This window comes from Muscardinus avellanarius, assembly GCF_963383645.1.
Source record: "Muscardinus avellanarius genome assembly, chromosome: 14".
NCBI lineage: Eukaryota > Metazoa > Chordata > Mammalia > Rodentia > Gliridae > Muscardinus > Muscardinus avellanarius.
The window spans coordinates 88,953,648-88,975,279 of record NC_137800.1 but is presented as its reverse complement, the minus strand read 5'-3'; the positions used below and the strand labels follow the sequence as shown (position 1 = coordinate 88,975,279).

At 55.0% G+C, this 21,632-nt stretch overlaps 2 protein-coding genes across 2 annotated transcripts; one reads left to right on the top strand and one right to left on the bottom strand.

Annotated features, from left to right (window-relative positions):
* Positions 1-150: 150 nt before the first annotated feature.
* On the bottom strand, positions 151-15,404 carry SKIC2 (SKI2 subunit of superkiller complex; the record flags this gene model as incomplete). Its single annotated transcript, XM_080710102.1, has 28 exons — positions 151-351; positions 437-577; positions 731-949; positions 1,027-1,137; positions 1,245-1,455; positions 1,583-1,709; positions 1,800-1,947; positions 2,436-2,540; positions 2,644-2,781; positions 2,909-3,046; positions 3,331-3,561; positions 6,820-6,930; positions 6,999-7,211; positions 8,079-8,175; positions 8,247-8,393; positions 9,593-9,699; positions 9,830-9,914; positions 10,009-10,155; positions 11,346-11,491; positions 11,721-11,849; positions 12,008-12,198; positions 12,290-12,343; positions 12,912-12,986; positions 13,097-13,211; positions 13,301-13,418; positions 13,518-13,627; positions 15,198-15,301; positions 15,383-15,404. The coding sequence occupies 28 exons, from the start codon at positions 15,402-15,404 to the stop codon at positions 151-153; spliced, it is 3,741 nt and encodes a 1,246-aa protein (XP_080566228.1).
* A 695-nt stretch (positions 15,405-16,099) lies between these two features.
* NELFE (negative elongation factor complex member E) lies at positions 16,100-21,385 on the top strand (the record flags this gene model as incomplete). The annotated part of the gene is made up of 10 exons (XM_080710658.1): positions 16,100-16,174; positions 17,781-17,850; positions 17,925-18,070; positions 19,204-19,278; positions 19,398-19,435; positions 19,606-19,925; positions 20,028-20,172; positions 20,276-20,330; positions 20,567-20,669; positions 21,285-21,385. 10 exons carry the CDS (start codon positions 16,100-16,102, stop codon positions 21,383-21,385), a joined length of 1,128 nt encoding a protein of 375 aa, XP_080566784.1.
* Between the last annotated feature and the right edge of the window lie 247 nt (positions 21,386-21,632).

Here is a 21,632-nt window from a genome sequence, read left to right as displayed (position 1 = left end):
GGGCCGACCCCGTCTGTGCGCCCAGATAATAAAGGTACATTTCTAAGCGGTCTCCCTGCTGTGTCTTCTGAGTTGGGTCTTCCCAGCCCAACACCCCACGCGTACTTGGTGGCCTGCTGTTTTTTTATTCCACTCTTAGCCACGGGTAGGTCACTGGGTGTAGAGGCTGGCTGCGAAGACGATGTCCCGCCGCAGCAGGGTGGCCGCCGTCTCCATCTTGGCACCCAGCACAGGCTCCCCTACCAGGCGGGCTGCACCTCGCAGCGAGCGGCACATCTCAGCCAGACGCTGGATGCAGCGGACCACCAGGCCTTCGGGGGTCCCCGAGAGCCCTGCCAACTCAGAGAAGGGCTGTGGGGAGAGCAGAGTGTGGGCTGAAGGGACTGGGCCTGGGCAGCCTGCCAGCAGCCTGCAAACCCCAAGCCCTGGTACTCACCATGCCCCGCGCCCACTCGTACACCACCTCAACCAGGCCGAAGTTCAGCTCCCCCACAAATTCCTCCACTGTCTGGTTCAGGCCACAGGCCACCTGCACCTCACCAATCCGCTTGGCCACAGCCTTGACGCGTTCCACACCCTGCAGAGGGAAGAGGTCAAGGCCGGCCTTCCTGCTCCAGGCCAGGAAGGCCATGGCCACCCTTAGAGGCGCTTGCAGGGATGCAGGGGGCCACTTGGGGAATCCTGGGGTGGGGTACCCCACGGCCCAGAAGAGAGGAGTGGAGTCGCCCACCTGCTTGAGGGTACTCGGGAGCTGGTCCCCAGCGTCCCCAGAGCTCTGGCAGACCAGGCCGGAGAGCAGGGCCGCGATCTCCTCGGGCCGCAGGGCGCTCAGCGCATTGTCAAACATGAGTTCGGTGAGGAGCAGCTCGTGGCTGCTCATGGCACAAGCCACCCTCCCTGCCAGCTTCACGGTGCCCGCCTGGTCCACGTAGCCCAGGGTGCGGAGCACCTACGAGGAAGAGGGTGTGTGTTGGGAGCCGCTGTGCTCTCCCACGCCAGCCCCTGCCCTGCCCTCTGCCCGCACACCTCGACGCGCTGGTGGTACTCAGGAAGCAGCAGTAGGGACTGATCGGACAGCAGGAAGCGCAGCCGCTCCATCTCCTTCTGAATCTGCATCCGCTCCCGCAGCTTCAGGTACTGTGGAGAACCAGCAGCAGGCGCCCGTCAGCTTCCCCTGAGGACCAGGGCTGGGGCGGCCATCTCCAAGGGGCCAGGGAGGAAAAGGCCCTCTGCCTGGGCGCTACCTGAGCGGAAAAACGAGGGCTGTGCACACACTGGGCCTCCCGGATCAGCTCCTCCAGCTTGCGGGCCCGGAGCCCACCCTCCACCACCGACACATCCTTGAGCTGCAGGTCGTTGACAGGGTCTAGGGTAGGGGGTCCTGTTGGGTAGGCTTGCGCCAGACGCAGCAATTCCTGGACAGCAGTGGTCACAGCTGCAAGGGGAGGGTCCTTCCTAGAAAGGGAGCTGGGCTTGAGATCTGGGGCAGCAGCCTTCTTGGCCAAGGCGCCCCTCAGGCCAGGGAGCCTCCCACACACGCCTTGGCTACTGCTGTGTTCCAAGGGCCCCCAGCACCTCTGACCTGAACTTCGGTTGCTGCCTCCTGCTGAAGTCCTCCAGGATCTTCTCCCCATTCACCCGGAGCATCTTGCTGGTGATGGCAGCCACGTCTCCCGGCTGGAGCTTGGCCACAGTGTGGTCACAGGGCCCTTTGCAAAAGAAAAAGCAGCTCGGACGTCACCACAGAGCCAGGCTTCTGTTCACGCCGCTGTCAGAAGCCATGTCCACCTTGCCCTCACCTTCAGGCAGAAACAGCTTGAATCCCACGAGGTCATCTGGGTAGGGCACATCTGGTGCAGCTGGTCTCCGGTCCTGTGGGTCCCCGGACGCGGGCTTATCACACAGGACCAAGGTTGTGAAGACTCTGCTGGTGGAGTTGGAGGACACCTGGGGACGGGAGAAAGGCCGGCACAGGGGATGTGAGGAATGGACATTGAAAGTAGAGACACGCCGGGCCAGGTGGCCACACCTGCAATCCCAGCGCTTGGGAGGCTGAGACAGGCGAATCGCAGGTTCGAGGCCGGCCTCAGCAACTTAGTGAGACCGTTTCCAAATAAAAAACACAATAGGGCTAGGAGTATAGCTCGGAGGTGGAATGCCACTGGACTCAATCCCCAGTACCATAGAAAAAAAGATGGCGCCCACCCCTGGGAAGGGGTCAGGAGCAACCACGCAGAGCCCACCAGTGTGTGGGGGGTAACCAAACGAGCACCCAGAAGGCCGGGGAAGGAGGTGGCCACAAGTGAACGAAGCAGAGGAGGGGACAAGGAGGGCATCCTGCTGGCTGCGGCCCCCCAGCCGGGCGGGGAGATGGGGGTGGGCCCTCCCTCCTTACCTGTCCCTTCCCCCTCGGGGCCAGACGCCATCAGCCTCACCTGCAGGATCACACCCAACGCGTTGTGATGCTCCTGATTCTTCACAACCACCACCCTTCCGGCCGAGAGGGATTTCAGCCCATTCACAGACTCTACTATGCGTTGCTGAAGCGCAGGGAGGGGCCGCGGGAGGAGGCGACACGGGGCTAAGTTCAGGAGCGCTAGGGTAACCCGTTCTCTTCCCGTCATTTCCCCAGCTCCCGCTCACCTGGATCATGCCGCGGGTCTCTGTCAGCTCCTCGCCCCAGCTGTAATACTCGGGCAGGTCGACCAGTTGGCCGGTCACGTCGGGCTCCTCCAGGGACCCCAGCCGCTTGGTCAGCTCAGCCAGAGCCTGCTCGTGGGCCTGGGCAGGGGCGGGGGCAGTGCCACTGGTCTCTCACGGCCCGTCCTGCCGTCCCCCACCTTCACCCCACTGGCCTCCAGACATCCACCTCTTCCCGGGGCCCGGGCCACCCCAACCTCCTTGCCACCTTGCTGTCCTTGCGGGATGGGAACTCAGAGAAGCTCCTCTTCATCATGTCCTCCACCCTGAGGGCGTCCACCCGGAGCAGGTTGAGGATCATGGTGTACGTGAGCCGGAACTGGGACTGCAGCTGGGACGGCTTCCCCTGGAGCCAGGCCGGAGGCGTCGGTGAGACCGGGCGGGAAGAGCGCTCCCGGCCAGTCCTCTGCGGCCTGGACCCCGCTCTCAAACCATGAGGTGTTGGACACACCAAACGCAAATACATAGATTCGTCTATAGCTCAGGAGCCACAGTGGGAATAAACCAGAGGAGAAGGGGTCCTGTCTCCCCAGATCTCCTCTTTCCGACTCTGGCTTCGCCCAGGCCAGGTGAGGAGAGGGACAGAGGGTGGGAGGAGAGCTGTGAGGGCTGGAGCGCTGGCTGTCTCACCATCATCATGCGGTGCAGATCCGCCATCTCAGGCACACGGCCCTTGCACAGCAGGATGACAGTGCCTGTGGGGTCCAGGCCCCTCCGGCCTGCCCGGCCAGCCATCTGCACGTACTCCCCGGGGAGCAGGTCCCGGAAGGTGGAGCCGTCATGTTTGCGCATGGAGTCAAACACCACGGTCCGCGCCGGCATGTTGACACCCATGGCAAAGGTCTCCGTGGCAAATAAGACCTGGAACAGAGGAAAAAAGCAGCGATCAGCCAAAGGGCTCCCCGCACGCCTCAGCCCGGGCCAAGCCCGCCCCACTGTAGCCAAGGCTTGGGCCCAGCACGTCCCGGGTCATGACGTGCAGGATCTCGCTGAACTCTCCGTGTGAGCTCAGCCACAGGGTGGATCATACCCCTCCCTTGTTTTGTTATACGGGCTCCTTTCCCACTGCCTCCATATCCCACTTCCATCCCCCCACTATGATGACTCATGTATTTATTTATTTGTTTATTTTGTGGTGCTGGGAATGGAACCCACAGGTTCCACCTCCAGGCTACACGCCCAGACCTATCTTATTTATTTATTTATTCCGGGTCTGGGGATGGAACCCAGGGACATTCGACCTCCGACCTACACCCCCTGCCCTATTTTTTATTCTTTATTTGTTAACAGGGTCTAAGTTGCAGAGGGCCTCACTAAGTAGCTGAGGTTGTCCACGAACCACGATCCTCTGGTCTCAGCTTCCCGAATGCTGGGATTATAAGCGTGCGCCACCACGCCCGGCTCTTACTGTTTTATTTAGAAACAGGGTCTTGATAAGTTGGTGAGGGCCTCACTAAGTTGCTGAGGCTGGGATTACAAGCCTGGGCCACCATGCCCAGCTATTCCAATGTATTTAACAAATATCTTTTTATGTGAATATGTTACTAGAGAATATGTTTTCCCTTATGTGTTTATAACTTTTTTGTATTATGAATTGAATCCATAATACAGGAGCATTCTACATACAAGCTACACGCCCAGCCTCCCCTTTAATTTTATTCTTTTTGTGGTACTGAAGATTAAACCCAGAGACCATCTTCCTTTGAGGTACACTTTCAACCCCTTTTTATTTTCTGTTTGGAAATAGGATCTTGCTGGGTTTCTAAGAGTCTCACTATGTTGCTGAGACTGTCCTCAAACCTGCGATACTCCTGTCTCAGCCTCCCAAGCACTGGGATTATAGGCATTCACCACCATACTCAGGTATCCCTTGCCTATTTATTTATTTATTTTATACAGTACTAGGGATTGAACCCAGGGACATTCTACCTCCTAGCTACATCGCGGGCCCTAATGTTTTGTTCATTTTTAAATAGGGTCTCACTAAGTTTCAAGGGTGAGGCTGGGCACGAACCCCAATCCTCCTCTCTCTGCTTCCCAAGTCCTGGGATTACAAGCGTGAGCCACCATGCCTGGCTTTTATTTTGAAACAGCTTCTTGCTAAGTTGCTGAGGCCGGCCTGGAAACCTGCGATCCTCCTGTCTGGCCTTCCCAAGCACTGGGATTACAGACCGGCACCACTATGGCAAACCTTGTGTCTACTTTCTTAAAATGTTTGTTATTTACTTACTTATTTGCAGTGCCAGGGCCTCATGCATGGTAGGCACTGGTTTGCTTAAAGAGTGCCAGGGTGGGGGGGAAATAGTGCCAGGGTGACACCAAACTGGCAGCACCTGTATGGAGAGTTCTAGAACCCCGGGGTCGCTTTAAGTCTCTGAGCACACGTGGCACTAGCCAGCTTCCTAAGTGTTACCAGAAGAATAGCTGTAAAGTCCTATTTCATAAGCATATATATATATTTTTTTTTTTTTTTTTTGGTGGTCCTGGGGGTGGAACCCAGAGGCTTTCTACCTCCGGGCTACACTCCCAGACCTATTTTGTATTTTATTTGGAAACAGGGTCTCACTGAGTTGCTGAGAGCCTCACTAAGTAGCTGAGGCTGGCTTCGAACCCGTGCGATCCTCCTGTCTCAGCCTCCCAAGCGCGGGGATGACAAGCGTGCGCCACCACACCCAGCTTTCATAAGCATTTGAATTTGTTTCTGTCTTAATGAATAACTTCTTCTCCTTTGCAGTGCTGGGGTAGAGCCTGCATGTATGATACACAAGCACCTACCCCGAGCTGCATCCCCAGTCCTGACTTCTCATATGCTCTGTGGCTTTTTGGGTTTCTCTCTGTTATGGTTTGGATTTAAAATGTCCCCCAAATCCAGGCACAGTGGTGCATGCTTGTAATTCCAGTACTTAAAATAATTTAGCAAGAAAGACCCTCGGCAACTTAACGAAACCCTATTTCTTTCATTTTAATTTTAATTTTTATTTTTTTGTGGTACTGGGGATGGACCCCAGGGGCATTCTAACTCCTAGCTACACCCCAAGGGGCATTGTAACTCTGAGCTACATCCCAGCCCCATTTTTTATTCTTTGTTTTTGAAATAGGGTCTTACTGAGTTGCAGAGGGCCTTGCTTAGTAACTAAGGCTGTCTGCGAACCACGATCCTCCTGTCTCAGCCTCCAAATGCTGGGATTATAAGCATGTGCCACCATGCCTGGCTAATGAGACCCTATTTAAAAAAAAAAAAAAAGTTACGAAGGCTGGGGGTGGTGTTTCAAAATAAATTTAAATTTATTTTAGTACTAGGGATTGAATCCAGGGGCATTCTACCTCAAAGCCCCCCCACCAGCCTTTTTTTTAACTTTGGATTTTGAATCCATTTACTTATTTATTTTGCGGTACTGGGGATGGAACCCAGGGGCATTCTACCTCTGAGCTACACTCCCAGCCCTATTTTTTTTTCTTTATTTTGAAACAGGGTCTCACTTAGTTGCAGAGGGCCTCAGTAAGTAGCTGAGGCTGGCTGCAAACCTGCACGATCCTGTCTCAACCTCCCAAGTACTGGGATGACAAGCGTGCCCACCACGCCCGGCTTCCTCTAAGTTTTGCACGTCAGGTGTTTGGGTCACAGCGGTGAGAATGGACTAAACTTGAGGCCTGCTTGTTCTGATCCTGTACATTCCCCTTTTTTGATAGAAAACCTAAAGTGGAGGTTAAGTGATTTATCCAAGGTCATACAGAGAGGATGTGGTGAAGCTGGGATTCAAACCCAAGCAGCTTGGATCCACAGCTTAGATTCCTAACCACTGGACTACCTTGCCTAAAAATCTGTCCCTCTGGGCCGGGTGTGGTGGTGCACGCTTATAATCCCAGTACTTGGAAGGATGAGACAGGAAGATGACAGGTTTGTGGCCAGCCCCAGCTATTTAGTGAGGCCCCTTACAACTCAGTGAACCCTGTTTCAAAATAAAGGATAAAAAATAGGGTTGGGGGGTGTAGCTCGGAAGAATGGCCCTGGGTTCCATCATCAGTACCGCAAAAAAAAAAAAATCTGTCCTTCTGCCCTCAGGACCACCCCACGAGGCTACCCAGCGCCCTGGAACTCCCTCTCCCCTGCAGGTGTACCTTGACCAGGCCCCGGCTGAACAGCATCTCCACGATCTCCTTGAGGATGGGCAGGATGCCACTGTGGTGCACGCCCAGGCCGCGGTGCAGGAGCTCAGACATGTGCAGGACCTGGGGGGGGGGCGTCAGGGCCGGTCCCAGAGCTCTCCCGACCCCCACCAGCCTCCACACCCACACACCTGTGGCAGCTGGCGGTCAGAGCCCCGGAGGCGGGCCAGGCAGCGCTGAAGGAAGAGATGGATCTCGCTCTTCTCTGAGCCCGTGGTGAGGTCCAGCGAGGTGAGGCCCGCGGCCTGCTCGTCACAGCGGCCCCGGGAGAAGGTGAACACCACCACGGGCAGCTGGGCCCGCGCGCGGAGCGAGGCCAGAAGGGACAAGTAGACCCCGCGGTCCTGGGGAGGGAGGAGAGGGATAGAGGCCGAGCCCCTGAACCAGCGGAGGAGGAGGAGGAATGTCCAGCCGGGCAGACGCAAAGCTCAAGTGCCAGCCCCTGGGTAACAGGGAAGGAAAGGCCAGCAGAGAAATGGGTGTTGGGAGCCGGACATGGTGGCGCACACTTGGAATCCCAATACTTGGGAGGCTGAGACAGGAGGATCACAGGTTCGCAGCCAGCCTCAGCTACTTAGTGAGGCCCTCTGCAACTGAGACCCTGTTTCAAAATAAAGTATATAAAATCAGGCTGGGGCCGGGCATGGTGGCGCACGCTTGTAATCCCAGCATTTGGGAGGCTGAGACAAGAGGATCTCAGTTCGTGGACAGCCTCAGCTACTTAGTGAGGGCCTTTGCAACTCAGTGAGACCCTGTTTCAAAATAAAGTATAAAAAATCAGGCTGGGGCCAGGCATGGTGGCGCACGCTTGTAATCCCAGCATTCGGGAGGCTGAGACAAAAGGATCGCAGTTCACAGACAGCCTCAGCTACTTAGTGAGGGCCTTTGCAACTTAGTGAGACCCTGTTTCAAAATAAAAAATAAAAAATCAGGGCTGGGTGTGTAGCTTGGAGGTAGAATGCCCCTGGGTCTGATCCCCAGTACCACATACACACAAATAAATAAATAAATAAATAAATAAATAAACAAACAAACAAACAAACATATATGTACACACACATATATATACTCTACACACACACACACACACACACACAGAGCTGGGGTTATAACTCAAAGGTAGAATGCCCCTGGGTTCAATCCCCAGTTCTGCAAAAAATATTTTTAAAAAGAGAAATGGCTGCTGGGGCACGCAAGCGGCCGCCTCTCACCTGAGCGGGGCCCCCCTGGTGTGTGGGCTGCTTGGCCCCAAAGGTCTGGGTGTGTTTGCTGGCTCTCTCCTTCTTGGCCTCCACGGCTGCGTAGTACCTGGGCACAGAGGAGGCGGCCATGAGGCCCAGCCCAGGGCCCAGCCCCGGCTCGCCCAGCCCCGCGCTTACCCCTTGGTGTGGAAGGCCCCGCGGGAGTCCAGCAGCAGGAAGAGCTCCCCCTGGGTCTTGGGGCTGTTCCCCGTGAAGAGGTAGTGCTCCAGGGGCACGGGGCGGGCGACGGTGCTGATCACGTAGATCTGGCGACGCTTGAGTCGCCTGGAGGGAGGAGAGGGCAGCAGGCTGGGAGGCCGGGTGCGGGCGGAAGCCCCATCGCTACTAACTTCCCCACCTCCTCACGGTTTGGTTGCTTTGGGTTTGTTCTGTATTACTAGGGATTGATCACAGCGGTGTCTACCTCTGAGCTACACCCCAGCCTTATTTTATTTCATTTTATTTAGTTGTTGTTTTGTTTCTTGTGGTGCTGGAAATTGAACTAGGCCTCCCATCCCGCCAACCATTTTATTTATTTATTTTATTCTCTGGTGCTAGTGATTCTACCTTCAGGGGCATTCTACCTCCAAGCTATACCTCCAGCCAAATTTTTTATTCTTTATTTTGAAACAGGGTCTCACTAAGTTGTGGTGAGCCTCACTAAGTAGCTGAGGCTGGCTGTGAACCTGAATCCTCCTCCTCTCCGCCTCCCAAGTACTGGATTAAAAGCACGCACCAAAGCCGGGCGTGGTGGCACAGGCTTGTAATCTCAGCATTTGGGAGGCTGAGACCGGAGGATCGCAGTTCGCGGACAGCCTCAGCTACTTAGTGAGGCCCTCTGCAACCCAGTGAGACCCTGTTTCAAACTAAGAATAAAAAATAGGGCAGGGGTGTAGCTCGGAGGTCAAATGCCTCTGGGTTCCATCGCCAGACCCGCAAAAAAAAAAAAAAAAAAAAAAAAAACATGCACCACCATGCCTGGCTCATTTCTTTAAAACTTGAAACAGGGTCTTACTAAATTACTGAGAACCTCACTAACTTGCTGAGGCTGTCCGCGAACCCATCCCAATTTCTCAAATACTGGTATTACAGACATGCTTCATCACATCTGGCTTCATTAGTTTTATTTTGAAACAAGGTCTCACTAAGTTACAGAGGGCCTAAGTTGCTGAGGCGGGCCTTGAACCTGTGATCCTCCTATCTCAGCCTTCCAAGTACTAGGATTACAGGTGTGCGCCACACTCGGCTCCTCTGATTTTACCCATTCTCTCTGAGATTCTGAATGGAAGACTTCCCCCCCACCTCTACATGCAAAGTGCTCTGGATCACAGTGGGGGGGTCCCATAGCTACCCAGGAGTGACACGTTCCCCAGCACCACCTCCAGGCCACTCCTGTCCTCACTGTGGTGGCCTTAGTGCTCCTGTCTCAACCATGGAATGCTAGAACCCCCTTCCCACAAAGTCCCCGGGGACCCGCATCTCACCCAATCCAGTCGGCAAACTCCAGGGCGTTGGGGACGGTGGCACTCAGCAGGATGATGGAGACGTGGTCAGGGAGCATGATGAGGACCTCCTCCCACACGACCCCACGCTGTGCAGCGGACGGGACAGACAGATCCGGGGAGCAGAGGGAGGCGTGGCGAGGGGTTCCACATGGAGGCAAGGAAGGCAAGGGGCCCCCGGGGTGTGCAGAACCAGGAGCTGCCCCTCCAGCCCCTTACCTCGGCATCGTTGATGTAGTGGACCTCATCAAAGATGACCCACTCCAGGTCCCGGATGACATCCGAGCCGCTGTACAGCATGGACCTGGAAGGAAAGCCCAGCTGACGCCCCGGGGCCCTCTTGGCACCCCCACGGGCGCTCCCCAGGGCCGCCTCATCGGCGCTGGTGGCTGGCTCACCGAAGGATCTCCGTGGTCATGATGAGGCAGGACGCCTCCGGGTGCAGCTGCACGTCCCCCGTGAGCAGCCCCACGTCCCCAAACGTGTTTCGGAAGTCCCGGAACTTCTGATTGCTCAGGGCCTTGATGGGTGAGGTGTAGATGGTGCTAGAGGGGGCGTGAAATTGGCCGGTGTCCCACAGACCCAGGTCAGCACCCCCTGCCCTGCTGAACCCCCAGAGCCCAGCCCAGAGGCTCTGGTGCGCCCCTCCTTCACCCAGGTGGCCCTCACAGTCTTCTGCAGATGATCCCAGAAAAATTCTGGCCCTGTCCACAGCACTTTTTTTTTTTTTTTTTTAAATTAGGGATTGAACATAAGGGCATTCTATCTCTGAGCTACACCCCTAGCTCTTTTTATTTTGAGACAGGGTCTCACTAAGTTGCTGAAGCTGGCCTTGAACCCGCAATCCTCACGTCTCGCCCTCTCTAGTACTGGGATTAAGGTGTGTACCACCACACCCAGCCCCCAACCCCTTCTTCATTTTTTGGTGGTACTGGGGACTGAACCCAGGGACATTCTACCCCCAAACTATACACCCCAGCCTTCTTCTTTTTTTTCTTTTTTCTTGCAGTACTGGGGATGGAACCCAGGGGCATTCTACTGCCAAGCTACAACTGCAGCCCTATTTTTTAGTCTTTATTTTGAAACATGGTCTCATTAAGTTGCAGAGGGCCTTGCTAAGTTGCTGAGGCTGGCTGCAAATCTGCCATCCTGTCTCCCAAGTACTGGGATTACAGGTATGTGCTATCATGCCTGACTTTATTTATTTATTTATTTATTTATTTATTTATTTATTTTTGGTGGTACTGAGGTTCCTGGAAGCCCTTCTACCTCCGGGCTACACTCCCAGACCTATTTTTACATTTTTATTTGGAAACAGGGTCTCCTAAGCCAGCGCACACGGCTGGCTTCGAACCTGCGCGATCCTCCTGTCTCCGCCTCCCAAGCGCGGGGATTACAAGCGTGTGCTACCACGCCCGGCTGACTTTATTTATTTAGAAACGAGGTCCCACTAGGTTGAGTCCCTCCAGGTTGCTGAGGCTGGCCTTGAACCTGGGATCCTCTTGTCTAAGCCAAGTACTGGGATCACCGGTGTGTCCCACTACGCCTGACCCACAGCCCCAGTCCTCTTGCCAACCTTCCTCCCTACCACGGCTTCTCATTTCCCTCTCAGCCCTATCTCAGTCTCTCCCCTGAGCCTCATATCTAAAGGATAAGGCAGTAAAGTGCAGAAAGAGACGAGGTCCAGAAGAGATGCAGGAGGAACCAGGGCTGGCTGGTGAAGGGGCATTTGTACCGTGTCATGTGTTTCTGGGCCAGGGCGATGGCGTATTCAGCCACAACTGTCTTCCCCGCAGACGTGTGAGCCGCGACAAAGACGGAGTCGTGCTGTTCCAAGTGCAGGATGGCCTGTTTCTGAAACACGTCTGGCTCAAATGCCCACTGCAGGGAAGAGAAATTGATGGGGGCTGAAGAAGGGGAGGAGCCTCCCTGCCTCTTGCCTGTGGGCATACAGGGCGGAGAAGGCCAGACTGGGGTGAGGCTAGGACCGGGGACCTGCACAGCCTGGAAGGTGCCTGGCCTCAGGGAGGGAAAGGAGACAAGCGGGCCAGGCTGGGGCCGGGGTCGGAGGCACCAAGTGGCAGAGGAGGTGTGAGGGCGGCCGCACTACCTGGAAGGCAGGCTGGGGAATGAGGCGGTAGAAGTCACCAACGGGGGAGGTGACGTCCACAGGAATGGCCCACTGCTCCTGAGGTGAAGGTCTGGGAGGCTCCAGCGGGGCTATGACTGCGGATGCTTTCTGAAAAAGCCGAGGGGAGGGGTGGCAAAGAAACAAGGCCAAGAGCTCAGTCAGCACTCCTCCCCAAAGATTCATTTGCTTACACCCAAATGAGCCACCCACCTCCCTGTGACAGGGCCTCTTCTTCCCTGCCCCAGCCGTCACCCAGAACCACCGACCTCCAGCACTAGGTCCTCTAGGCTGCTTGCTCGAGCCAGGGGAGTGCTGCAGGGAGAGGCTGAAGCAGTGTCCCCCCTGGGGCCTCCAGGCTGTCCCCCGGCCTCACTCTCGTCCTCATCACCCCCGCCCAAATCTAGCGGCTCCAGCAGACGGCTGAGGCTGAGCAGTCCAGGAGCAGGAGGTGGGTGATCTGAAAAGCAAGACAAGAGGGGCAACCTCGTCACATTCCTCCCTGCCTGCAGAAGGGCACCAGGCACCCCGCAAGACCTTACAGAACTCACCCTTGGGGGCAAAGTCCACGCCTTTCTTGAAGCCAGGTGGGACAGTGAGAAGATCTGGAATGAGAACCAGAATCAGGGCCACCATGTGCCACCATACAATTTTTTTTTTTTTTTTTTTTTTTTGGTGGTGCTGGGGTTCCTGGAAGCCCTTCTACCTCTGGGCTACACTCCCAGACCTTTTTTATATTTTTATTTGGAAACAGGGTCTCTTAAGCCAACAAGGCTGGCTTCGAACCCGCGCGATCCTCCTGTCTCCACCTCCCAAGCTCGGGGATTACAAGTGTGCGCCACCACGCCCGGCCCGCCATACAAATTATATGTAACAGTCACAGCATAGACAGTACCGATGGGTATAATAGACAGTACTGATGGGGATAATAGTACAGATGGGGATAATAGACAGTACAGATGGGTATAATAGAGGGTACAGATGTGTATGTCTCCTGTATCCATCTTCCAATATATAATACTTAAAGGTATTACAGAAAGGATGCTTTTCTTTTTTGTGGGGGAGGGAGGAATGGGGACACCTTTGTAAAAGCCTAACAGGGCTGCTAGCCTCCCAGTGAGAGGTAGGCCTGGGCCGCTCCTCCTCAGGACCCTATGCAGAGCCCCACCTCACCTTTCTCAAAGTCTACCTCTTCCTCGGCCTCATCCCGAGCTCCCAGATCTGTTAGAGTAGGCTCATCCATCCCACCTAGGGAGAGGGTAGACAGACAGGATTCATGGGATGAGAGCAATACAGGATGGGTGGGGCCTGAAGACGAAGGGCCCCCTTTCCTGCCACCCTAGCTCCAGAAAAGTCACCTGGCCAGAAAGGGTACTGTGTTGGGTTCCCCCACAGAGACTGGGAGGCTGGCCCTGGGGGCCGGCGAAGAGACAAGGAGGTTGTGGCCGACAGGTCTGTGTTCTCCAGCAGGACCTGAGGCAAGAGATGAGAGCCCCAGTGAGCCTGAGCTTGCCGCTAAACCCCTCTCCCAACTCTGTTTCTTGTGGCCCCCGACCACTTACCTCCTTGTAGCCCAGTATCTGGCCTGTGGTTGGGTGTCTTTGGGCCTGAAGGTCGGAAGGGACTGGCGCTCCCAGGGCAACCAGGAGAGACCAGGGATCTGTCTTCCTCTGCCATTTTCTGGAGAGAAGGAGAGTAATTTTCAAGTCTTTTTTTCTCCCAGTTCCAGTTTCCTTCAGTGGCTCACCTCCCCAGCCTGGGCCCCTCCAGACTCCTCACCGGGTGGAGTGTTCCACACCGTGCAGAGGCAGCCAGGCTGGGGAGGACAGAAACAGCTGCTCTGCCTCTTGTTGCAGGTCTGGGGCACAGGGTGGGAGGCCATGGGGAAGCTGGAACAAGGCAAGATGAGCGACATTAGGTTAGAAAACGGGATACGATGCAGATAAAAGGGACAATGGGATTTGTGTTTACGTCAGAAATGGTAGAGACGTCAAGCCAGGCATGGTGGCACACGCTTGTAACCCCAGTACTTGGGAGGCTGAGACAGGAGGATAGCAGCCAGCCTCGGCTACTTAGTAGAGCCCTCTGCAACTTAGTGAGACCCTGTCACAAAAGTAAAAAGTAAGCCGGGCGTGGTGGCGCACACTTGTAATCCTAGCATTTTGGAGGCTGAAACAAGAGGATCACAGTTCACAGACAACCTCAGCTACTTAGTGAGGCCCTTTGCAACTCAGTGAGACCCTATTTCAAAATAAAGAATAAAAAAAGAGGGCTGGGGGTGCAGCTTGGAAGTAGAATGCCTCTGGGTTCCACCCCCAGTACCTAAAAAAAAAAAAAAGTAAAAAATAGGGCTGGGGATGTAGCTTGGAGGTAGAATGATGCTGGGTTCAGTCCCCAGAACATACTTGTAATCCCAGTACTTGGGAGGCTGAGACAGTAGTATTACGGGTTTGAAGTCAGCCTCAGCAACTTTTTTTTATTTATTTTTTTTTTTTTTTGGTGGTACTGGGGTTCCTGGAAACCCTTCTACCTCTGGGCTACACTCCCAGACCTATTTTATACTTTTTTTATTTGGAAACAGGGTCTCTTACACCAGCGCGGCTGGAGATATAGCTCACTGGATTCAGCCTGCAATAGAAAGGAAGGAAGGATGGAAGGAAGGAAGGATGGAAAGAAGGAAGACAAGAACGACAGATGCCCCAGACAGAACAAGACAATGAGGCTGAAGTAATATTTTCCAAAGGTTGTCCAAAAAAAACTACCTGCTGCTAAATTACCTGGAGCATTACCTAATAATAATGCAGATTGGGAATTTCAGACTCACAGAAGTGAGATCTAGAAATATGCATTTTAAAGCTCCCTGATGACACATTTGAAGTTCAAAACAACTAGTTTTAATTCCGGCATGGTGGTGCACGCTTGTAATCCCAGTACTTGGGAGGCTGAGACAGGAGGGTCACAGGTTCAAGACCAGCCTGAGCAACCTAATGAGCCTCTCAGCAACTTAGGGAGACCCTGCTTCAAAACAAAAAATAAAAAGGACTGAGAGTGCAGTTCAGAGGTAGTATGCCTCTAAGTTTAATCCCCAGTACCACCAAAAAAAAGGGCGGGGGGTAAGGGATCCTGGACCTAAGGATGAAAAGACAGAAGCTCGGAGGCTAGCATCTCAGCCACCAAGTGCCCCCCTGTGCCTGGAGACAGAAGAGAGGAATCCAAGGAGAAAAAAACATTTTTAAAAGAGCAGCCCTCAGAACTCAGGTACCCCAGCAGTCCCAGCATCACCCTCAGATGGGCTGTGATCCACTAACAGGTCCACTGTGCTGGGATCTGTCCAGCAGTAGGGCCCAGGTGACAGCGTCCAGGCATAAGACAGCGAGTCCACGTCAGATCCTCTTTAAGGAGGGTGGAGAACATTTTAGGCTTGAGGTGGGTCAAAGGTTAGGGTCTAAAGTCACTCACGGTGCTCTCGGCAGTCCCAGGCACATTCAGCAGCTCCCAGCGCCCGGTGCATCCCACTTCCACAGCCCGAAGAGGCAAGTTGAGAGGGTCTGGGGAAGGCAGCACTACAGGACAAAGGTCAGAGGTCAGGAGTCAAGAGTCATTCCCGGTCTACGCCTCCGGTCCACCTCCCACCTCCTCCTCACCGAGTCGCTCGGTCTCCAGCATCCTGGGGTCCGGGCCGCCGTCCTGCAGCACGGAAATGCGGCGAGCCGCGGCAGCGCAAGCCCCGCCCCCAAGCGGGCGGAAGTGAAGGCGACTTCCGGGACGCACGCCCACAGCGCGGCGGCCGTGCAGCCGGGCGGAAGTGCTGCCCGCGCCGCCTAGGTTACCGCGTCCCCGCCCCGCGACGTCATCGCTCCGAGCCCGCTCTGAGCCGCCAGCGCGGACGCCGCCCGACGCCGTGGGACCCCGGGTGCCGCCCCCCAGGTAGGGGCTTCGCCTCCAGCCCCTTCCCCACTTGCTCCTAAGCCCTTTCTTTCTTCTTCAGCTTTTCTTGCTCTGAGAGCGCGGCGCGGACTCAGCCGCCTCCTCTGCGGTCCCGACTCCGCAGTTGGCCGGACTAACCCAAGTGGGGATGGGGGGGTCGGGTGCCACGGTCCGGGCGACGGAGCGGGTGTTTTCTCTCCTCCCCGGGCCACGTGGTACCCCGAGGCTCTGGTGTCCGTGATCCTCGGAGACAAGGGAATGCTGGTGGAGTTTGGAAAACAGCCTGGTTTAAACAAGGGGTAGAAAAAAGGCCAGAGGCCAAAGTAGGCAGGCCTGCCGGGGTGGGGTGGGGTACAGGGTGGACGGCGTGTGAACCCTGGGTGGTGACAGTGGAGAAAGATGTCTTGGGCCCTGCCCTTGAACCAGGAGCCACCATGTTGGTGATACCCCCCGGACTGAGCGAGGAGGAGGAGGCTCTGCAGAAGAAATTCAACAAACTCAAGAAAAAGGTGAGGGAGTGTGTGGGGCCGTGGGCCAACCTTTCAGATTCTGCACTCAGAACGCCTGGGGTGAGTGTGAGGGCGTGGGGGCATCTCCCAGCTCATACCTAGAGATATATCACCGCTCTGGAGTCTTGGTGTGGACCGTCTCGCTGTTCTGTGCAGTCCTCCATGGGATGGATTGTCGTCCTTTCCTGGGGCTTTTAGCACCACCACACTTGAGCCGTGATTTGACACTGGTGATCCCCAAGTTTGGGTTTCCCGGTTTTATCCAGTGCCTTATTAATAACCTTCAGCTACCCAAATCGAAGCCATCATCTTCCTCTCTAAACGACTCTTTTTGTTTGATCTTTCAGATGGAATTAACTTCACTCAGTTCTCCCATGTGTAGGGCCTCAGAAACTCTGGTCTCTGACTTGTGTACGATTTGCATAGTCAAGCATTGGTCAAGCCCTTTCCTCTTCTCTGCCTCTTTCTTTTTGAGCTGGGATCTCATTAAGTTGCTCAGGCTGGATTCAGACTCCTGAGTAACTGAGACCACGTGGACCCACTCCGGTGCACCAGACCTTCCTGATTCTTCTTTTGGAGTACTTTCTCCCGTTTATCCGTTTCAGGGCTTTGCTGAAACTCACCAAGGCTGTCGGAATGGTCTCTCGGGTTTCTCAGTCGCTTCTTGCACAGACTTCTTCACTCCTGTTAAAATGATCCACTGGAGATGTTCGACTCTGTTCCCTTTCTCAAGACTCCTAAGTGGTTTCACGTTGCAACGAGAACAGAGGCCAAAGCCTTAGCCTGACATCCCTAGCTAACCAAACAGAACTATTTACTGATCCCAAAATATGCATTGTGAAAACCTCTTCTCCACATCTTTGCCACCCTGTTTCCTTTGTTTCAAATTCTCTTCTCCTCTATGTTTGTTTTGGGCAGATCTTACCCAGTTTAATAGCAATGTAAGCCGGGCGTGGTGGGCACGCTTGTAATCCCCGTGCTTGGGAGGCAGAGACAGGAGGATCGCGCGGGTTCGAAGCCAGCCGCGCGCGCTGGCTTAGGAGACCCTGTTTCCAAATAAAAATGTAAAAATAGGTCTGGGAGTGTAGCCCAGAGGGAGAAGGGCTTCCAGGAACCCCAGTACCACCAAAAAAAAAAAAAAAATAGCAGTGTAAGCATCAGAAAACCTTTATTGTGTTCAGCCGTGAGTCGTCTGTACCTCAGTTATTCTTGGTAGGTCGGCTGTGTTTTCTGGATTGTAAGTTTCTGGAGGGTAGGAAGCGGGTATTTTACTTCTGTGTAGCCTTATTACAAAGTCATATGTGAGCCTCTTTAAATATGTAAGAGGTGGATGGATGAAGCCCCCAAGAAAGGCACGGAGCTGTGGACTTACTTGGAGCTTACATCCGGGTGCTCCAGAAACCCTAGGAAGCCTGTGGATACTGTGGTTTGATTAGGTTAAGTGTTGTTGGCCTTGTAGGGGTACCAGATGTGAGAAGGAGGCGGGGCTGCCTCAGAGCACCACTCCAGGGGCACCGTTTGCATCGTCCTCTTTGAGGGAGGTGTTCCTAGAGAGCACCGGAGCCTTGGGAGAAGACTGACCCTCTCTTCTCGTCCTCATTTCCAGAAAAAGGCACTGCTGGCTCTGAAGAAGCAAAGCAGCAGCAGCACAGCCAGCCAGGGTGGCGTCAAACGCTGTGAGTGAGGAGGAAGCGCGGGGCGGGGGGCGGGCGGGCACTGCACAGCCGGCTGAGCCTCTCTCTCCCCCCAGCACTGTCGGAGCAGCCTGTGGTGGACACCGCCACCGCGACAGAGCAGGCCAAGCAGCTGGTGAAGTCAGGAGCCATCAGTGCCATCAAAGCCGAGACCAAGAACTCGGGCTTCAAACGTTCTCGAACCCTAAAGGAGAAGTTGAAGGTGGGCACAGGCAGGATTGCTCCTGGCGCCCTGGAGTTCCCACGGCATCCCTCCAAGTGGGAAGGGAGCAGGGTTTAGGGAGAAATAATGCATATGCAGACACGGGCCTATTGCTGTACCCTTCTGAGCTCTAGACGTTTTCTCCCCCTGCCTTCTCTGTTTTGGAAAGGATCTTGCTATGTTGCCCAGGCTGGTCTCAAACTCCTGGACTCAAGGGCTCCTCTCACCACAGCCTCTCGAGTAGCTGGGACTACAAGCGTGGTCCAGCCACTGAACCCAAGGCTTTTTTTCTGGTGTGCGTGTGTGTTTTTACTGGGGATTGTACCCAGAGGCATTCTACCTTCTACCTACACCCCCAGCCTGATTTTATTTCTAATTTGGAAACAGGGTCTCACTAGGTTTCACTAGGTTGATAAGTTTCATTATAGCTGAGGCTATCCTCAAACCTGGGATCCTCCTGTCTCAAGCCTCCCAAGTACTGGGATTATAGGCATGCGCCACCAGACCTGGCTCCAGAGCTTTAGGGTTTCTTACCTGTAAAATGAAAAAACTAGATGATTCCTACATTCTTCAACAACCAGATGCGGTGGTACACTCTTATAATCCCAGTACTTGGGAGGCTGAGACGGGAGGATCACAGATTCAAAGTTAGCCTCAGCAATTTAGTGAGGCTTTTAGGAACTTAGCAAGACCCTGTTTCCAAGTAAAATAAAATAGAGCTGGGGGTGTAGCCCAGAGGTAGAAGGCCCCTGAGTTCTACAAAAATTAAAAAGCACAAAGTCAAATAAGTAAAAGATTAAGTTGGGCATGGGGATGCATGCTTGTAATCCCAGCATTTGGGAGGCTGAGACAGGAGGATCGCAGTTCACAGCCTCATCTACTTAGTGAGGCCCTCCGCAACTTAGTGAGACCCTGTTTCATAATAAAGTATAAAAAATAGGGCTGGGGTTGTAGCTCGGAGAGGTAGAATGCCCCTGGGTTCCATCCCCAGTACCACACACACACACAAAAAAAAGATTAAAAGAGAGAAAAATACATCGGAAGCCAAGAGAAGGTGAGGGAAGAGGAACCCCTCCACCTCACGGTTGGCAGTCTCCAGGTCTGACACTTACATAGGCTTCTACCCCCCTCAGGACCCTGAGAAGGGGCCAGTGCCCACTTTCCAGCCGTTCCAGAGGAGCGTATCTGCCGACGATGACCTGCAGGAGGTAACAGTCCCCAGCTTGCTGTCCCTGGTGGGCTGTTGAGGAAGACCAGAGACCCGTGGATGTTGGACCACACACTACCAACTGGGAATCATCTTAACTATTCTCAATTTCTTTTTCAGTCGTCCAGACGTCCCCAGAGGAAATCTCTGTATGAGAGGTTAGAGAGGTGACATGGTCCCACTTGGTGCGAGGGCCAATTGCCTATTCCTTGGGAGGTTTGGGGCTGGAATGGAAAGAGCTGGGCTGCTGAAGGAATGTTGAGTCTCTGTGGGATCCAGGAGGAGGAGGAAAGGCCCCCTCTGACCTGTACTGTCTGCTTCTCCCCAGCTTCGTGTCTTCTAGCGATCGGCTTCGGGAACTGGGGCCAGATGGAGAAGAGGCAGAAGGCCCGGGAGCTGCCGATGGCGCCCCTCGAAGCTTTGACTGGGGCTATGAAGAACGAGGTGGTTCCCGCTCTGAAGCCTCCCCACTCCGAAGCCGTAGCCGGGACCGCAGTCATGAGAGGAACCGGGACCGGGACAGAGACCGGGATCGAGATCGAGACCGGGACCGGGACCGGGACCGAGACAGAGATCGGGACCGGGACAGGGATCGGGACAGGGACAGGGATCGAGACCGAGACCGGGACCAAGAAGGCCCCTTCCGCAGTGAGTGGGCGCGGCTTGGGGAAGGGGCCTCAGCTGGCCTGCGCGGGTCCACTGCGGCGAGGGTGGAGGACCACCTTGGGACTGTGTCCCCTTGCTCCCTAGGATCAGACTCGTTCCCGGAACGCCGGGCCCCTCGGAAGGGGAACACGCTCTACGTGTATGGGGAAGACATGACGCCCACTCTCCTCCGTGGGGCCTTCTCTCCCTTTGGAAACATCATCGATCTCTCCATGGACCCTCCCAGAAAGTAAGGGTGACAGTGAGGCGCAGCAGCAAGTCCTGGGCGGACCTGGAAGCCCTGGCCGGGTTGGCCCGGCAGCGCCCCACTGACCCTGTTTTCTCTCGCCCAGCTGTGCCTTCGTCACCTATGAAAAGATGGAGTCGGCAGACCAGGCCGTCGCTGAGGTTGGGACTTCCAGGCTCCTCCTTCCCACCCCTCCCTCCTGTTTTCTCCTTTAAGTACTTGGGGAGGCCAGAGGAATTGGTTCCTCCTGGGAGAGAAAGTCTCTTCCTAGTCACACACAAAGTTACATCCTCAGGTCCCTTTTCCGTCTGCTCCTAGGACAGCAGCCCCAGAGCCGCCACTCTGGGTGGCCCCTAACCATCCCCCGCCCTGTGCCCCCTCCCCTCTTCTGCTGCAGCTCAACGGGACCCAAGTGGAGTCTGTACAGCTCAAAGTCAACATAGCCCGCAAGCAGCCCATGCTGGACGCCGCCACGGGCAAGTCTGTCTGGGGCTCTCTCGGTAAGAATGGGCTCTTGCCTCCTCGTCCTCCCTCTGCTCTCCTGGGCCTAGAGGTGGTGGTGGCCACACTGTGTAGGGAGGCTGTGGGGATGGAAAGGACACTTGCCGGGCCTTGCCTCTGTTAGGGGTAAAGGAGGGTGGCGGAGGGAAGGGGACAAAGGCAGAAAGGGGAAGAGGCCGGCCCGCGGGATCGTGGTGGGCGGTAGCGTGTCCCATGTGTGACACGCTTTACCTGGAGGTAGATTTTCTTGGGAAAGGAGTGAGCAGGAAGAAGGGTTCAGAGCAGACACAGGAAGGAGCCAAAACTGACCAGCATCTCAACAGAGGCCACGGAGATTTTCTCATTTTTAATTTTTGATGTATTGACCGAAAGTAGTGGGTTAACATTCACACATCTCAGCAGTGATAACATCTGGGGGTTTTCTAAGAGCAAAATATTCTCAACATACGCGAGTATCTCAGGACCGTCTTACATTGCGGTGGGTTGGCCGCCACTGGCCTCGGGGTGAGGAGGCAGCCATGCTGGCCACCAGAGGGCAGCGTGAGAGGGGCTGGCGGGCAGAGGGTGGTGGCAGGCGCCCCTCCAGCCCTGACCGCTGCTCTCCTCCTCCCTAGCTGTCCAGAACAGCCCTAAGGGTTGCCACCGGGACAAGAGGACCCAGATCGTCGTCTACAGCGATGATGTCTACAAGGAGAACCTTGTGGATGGCTTCTAGGGAGCGGAGCCGGATTCCTTGTGCCTCATGCCCCCAATGCTGGTGTAGTAAACACGGAGGTGGCGCTCACACCTTCCTCAGCCTCTGGTTTTTCAGCACTTGGGCTTGGGGTGAAGCCTTTAAAAACGGCTGTCAGATTTGATCTCAGTTGGAACAGCAGTGCACGTCCCCACGCCTCCCCCGCAAGGATCTGGAACACAGTTGTTAGCACAGCTGTTTTAATTGGATCCCGCGCCCCTTCCCAGCA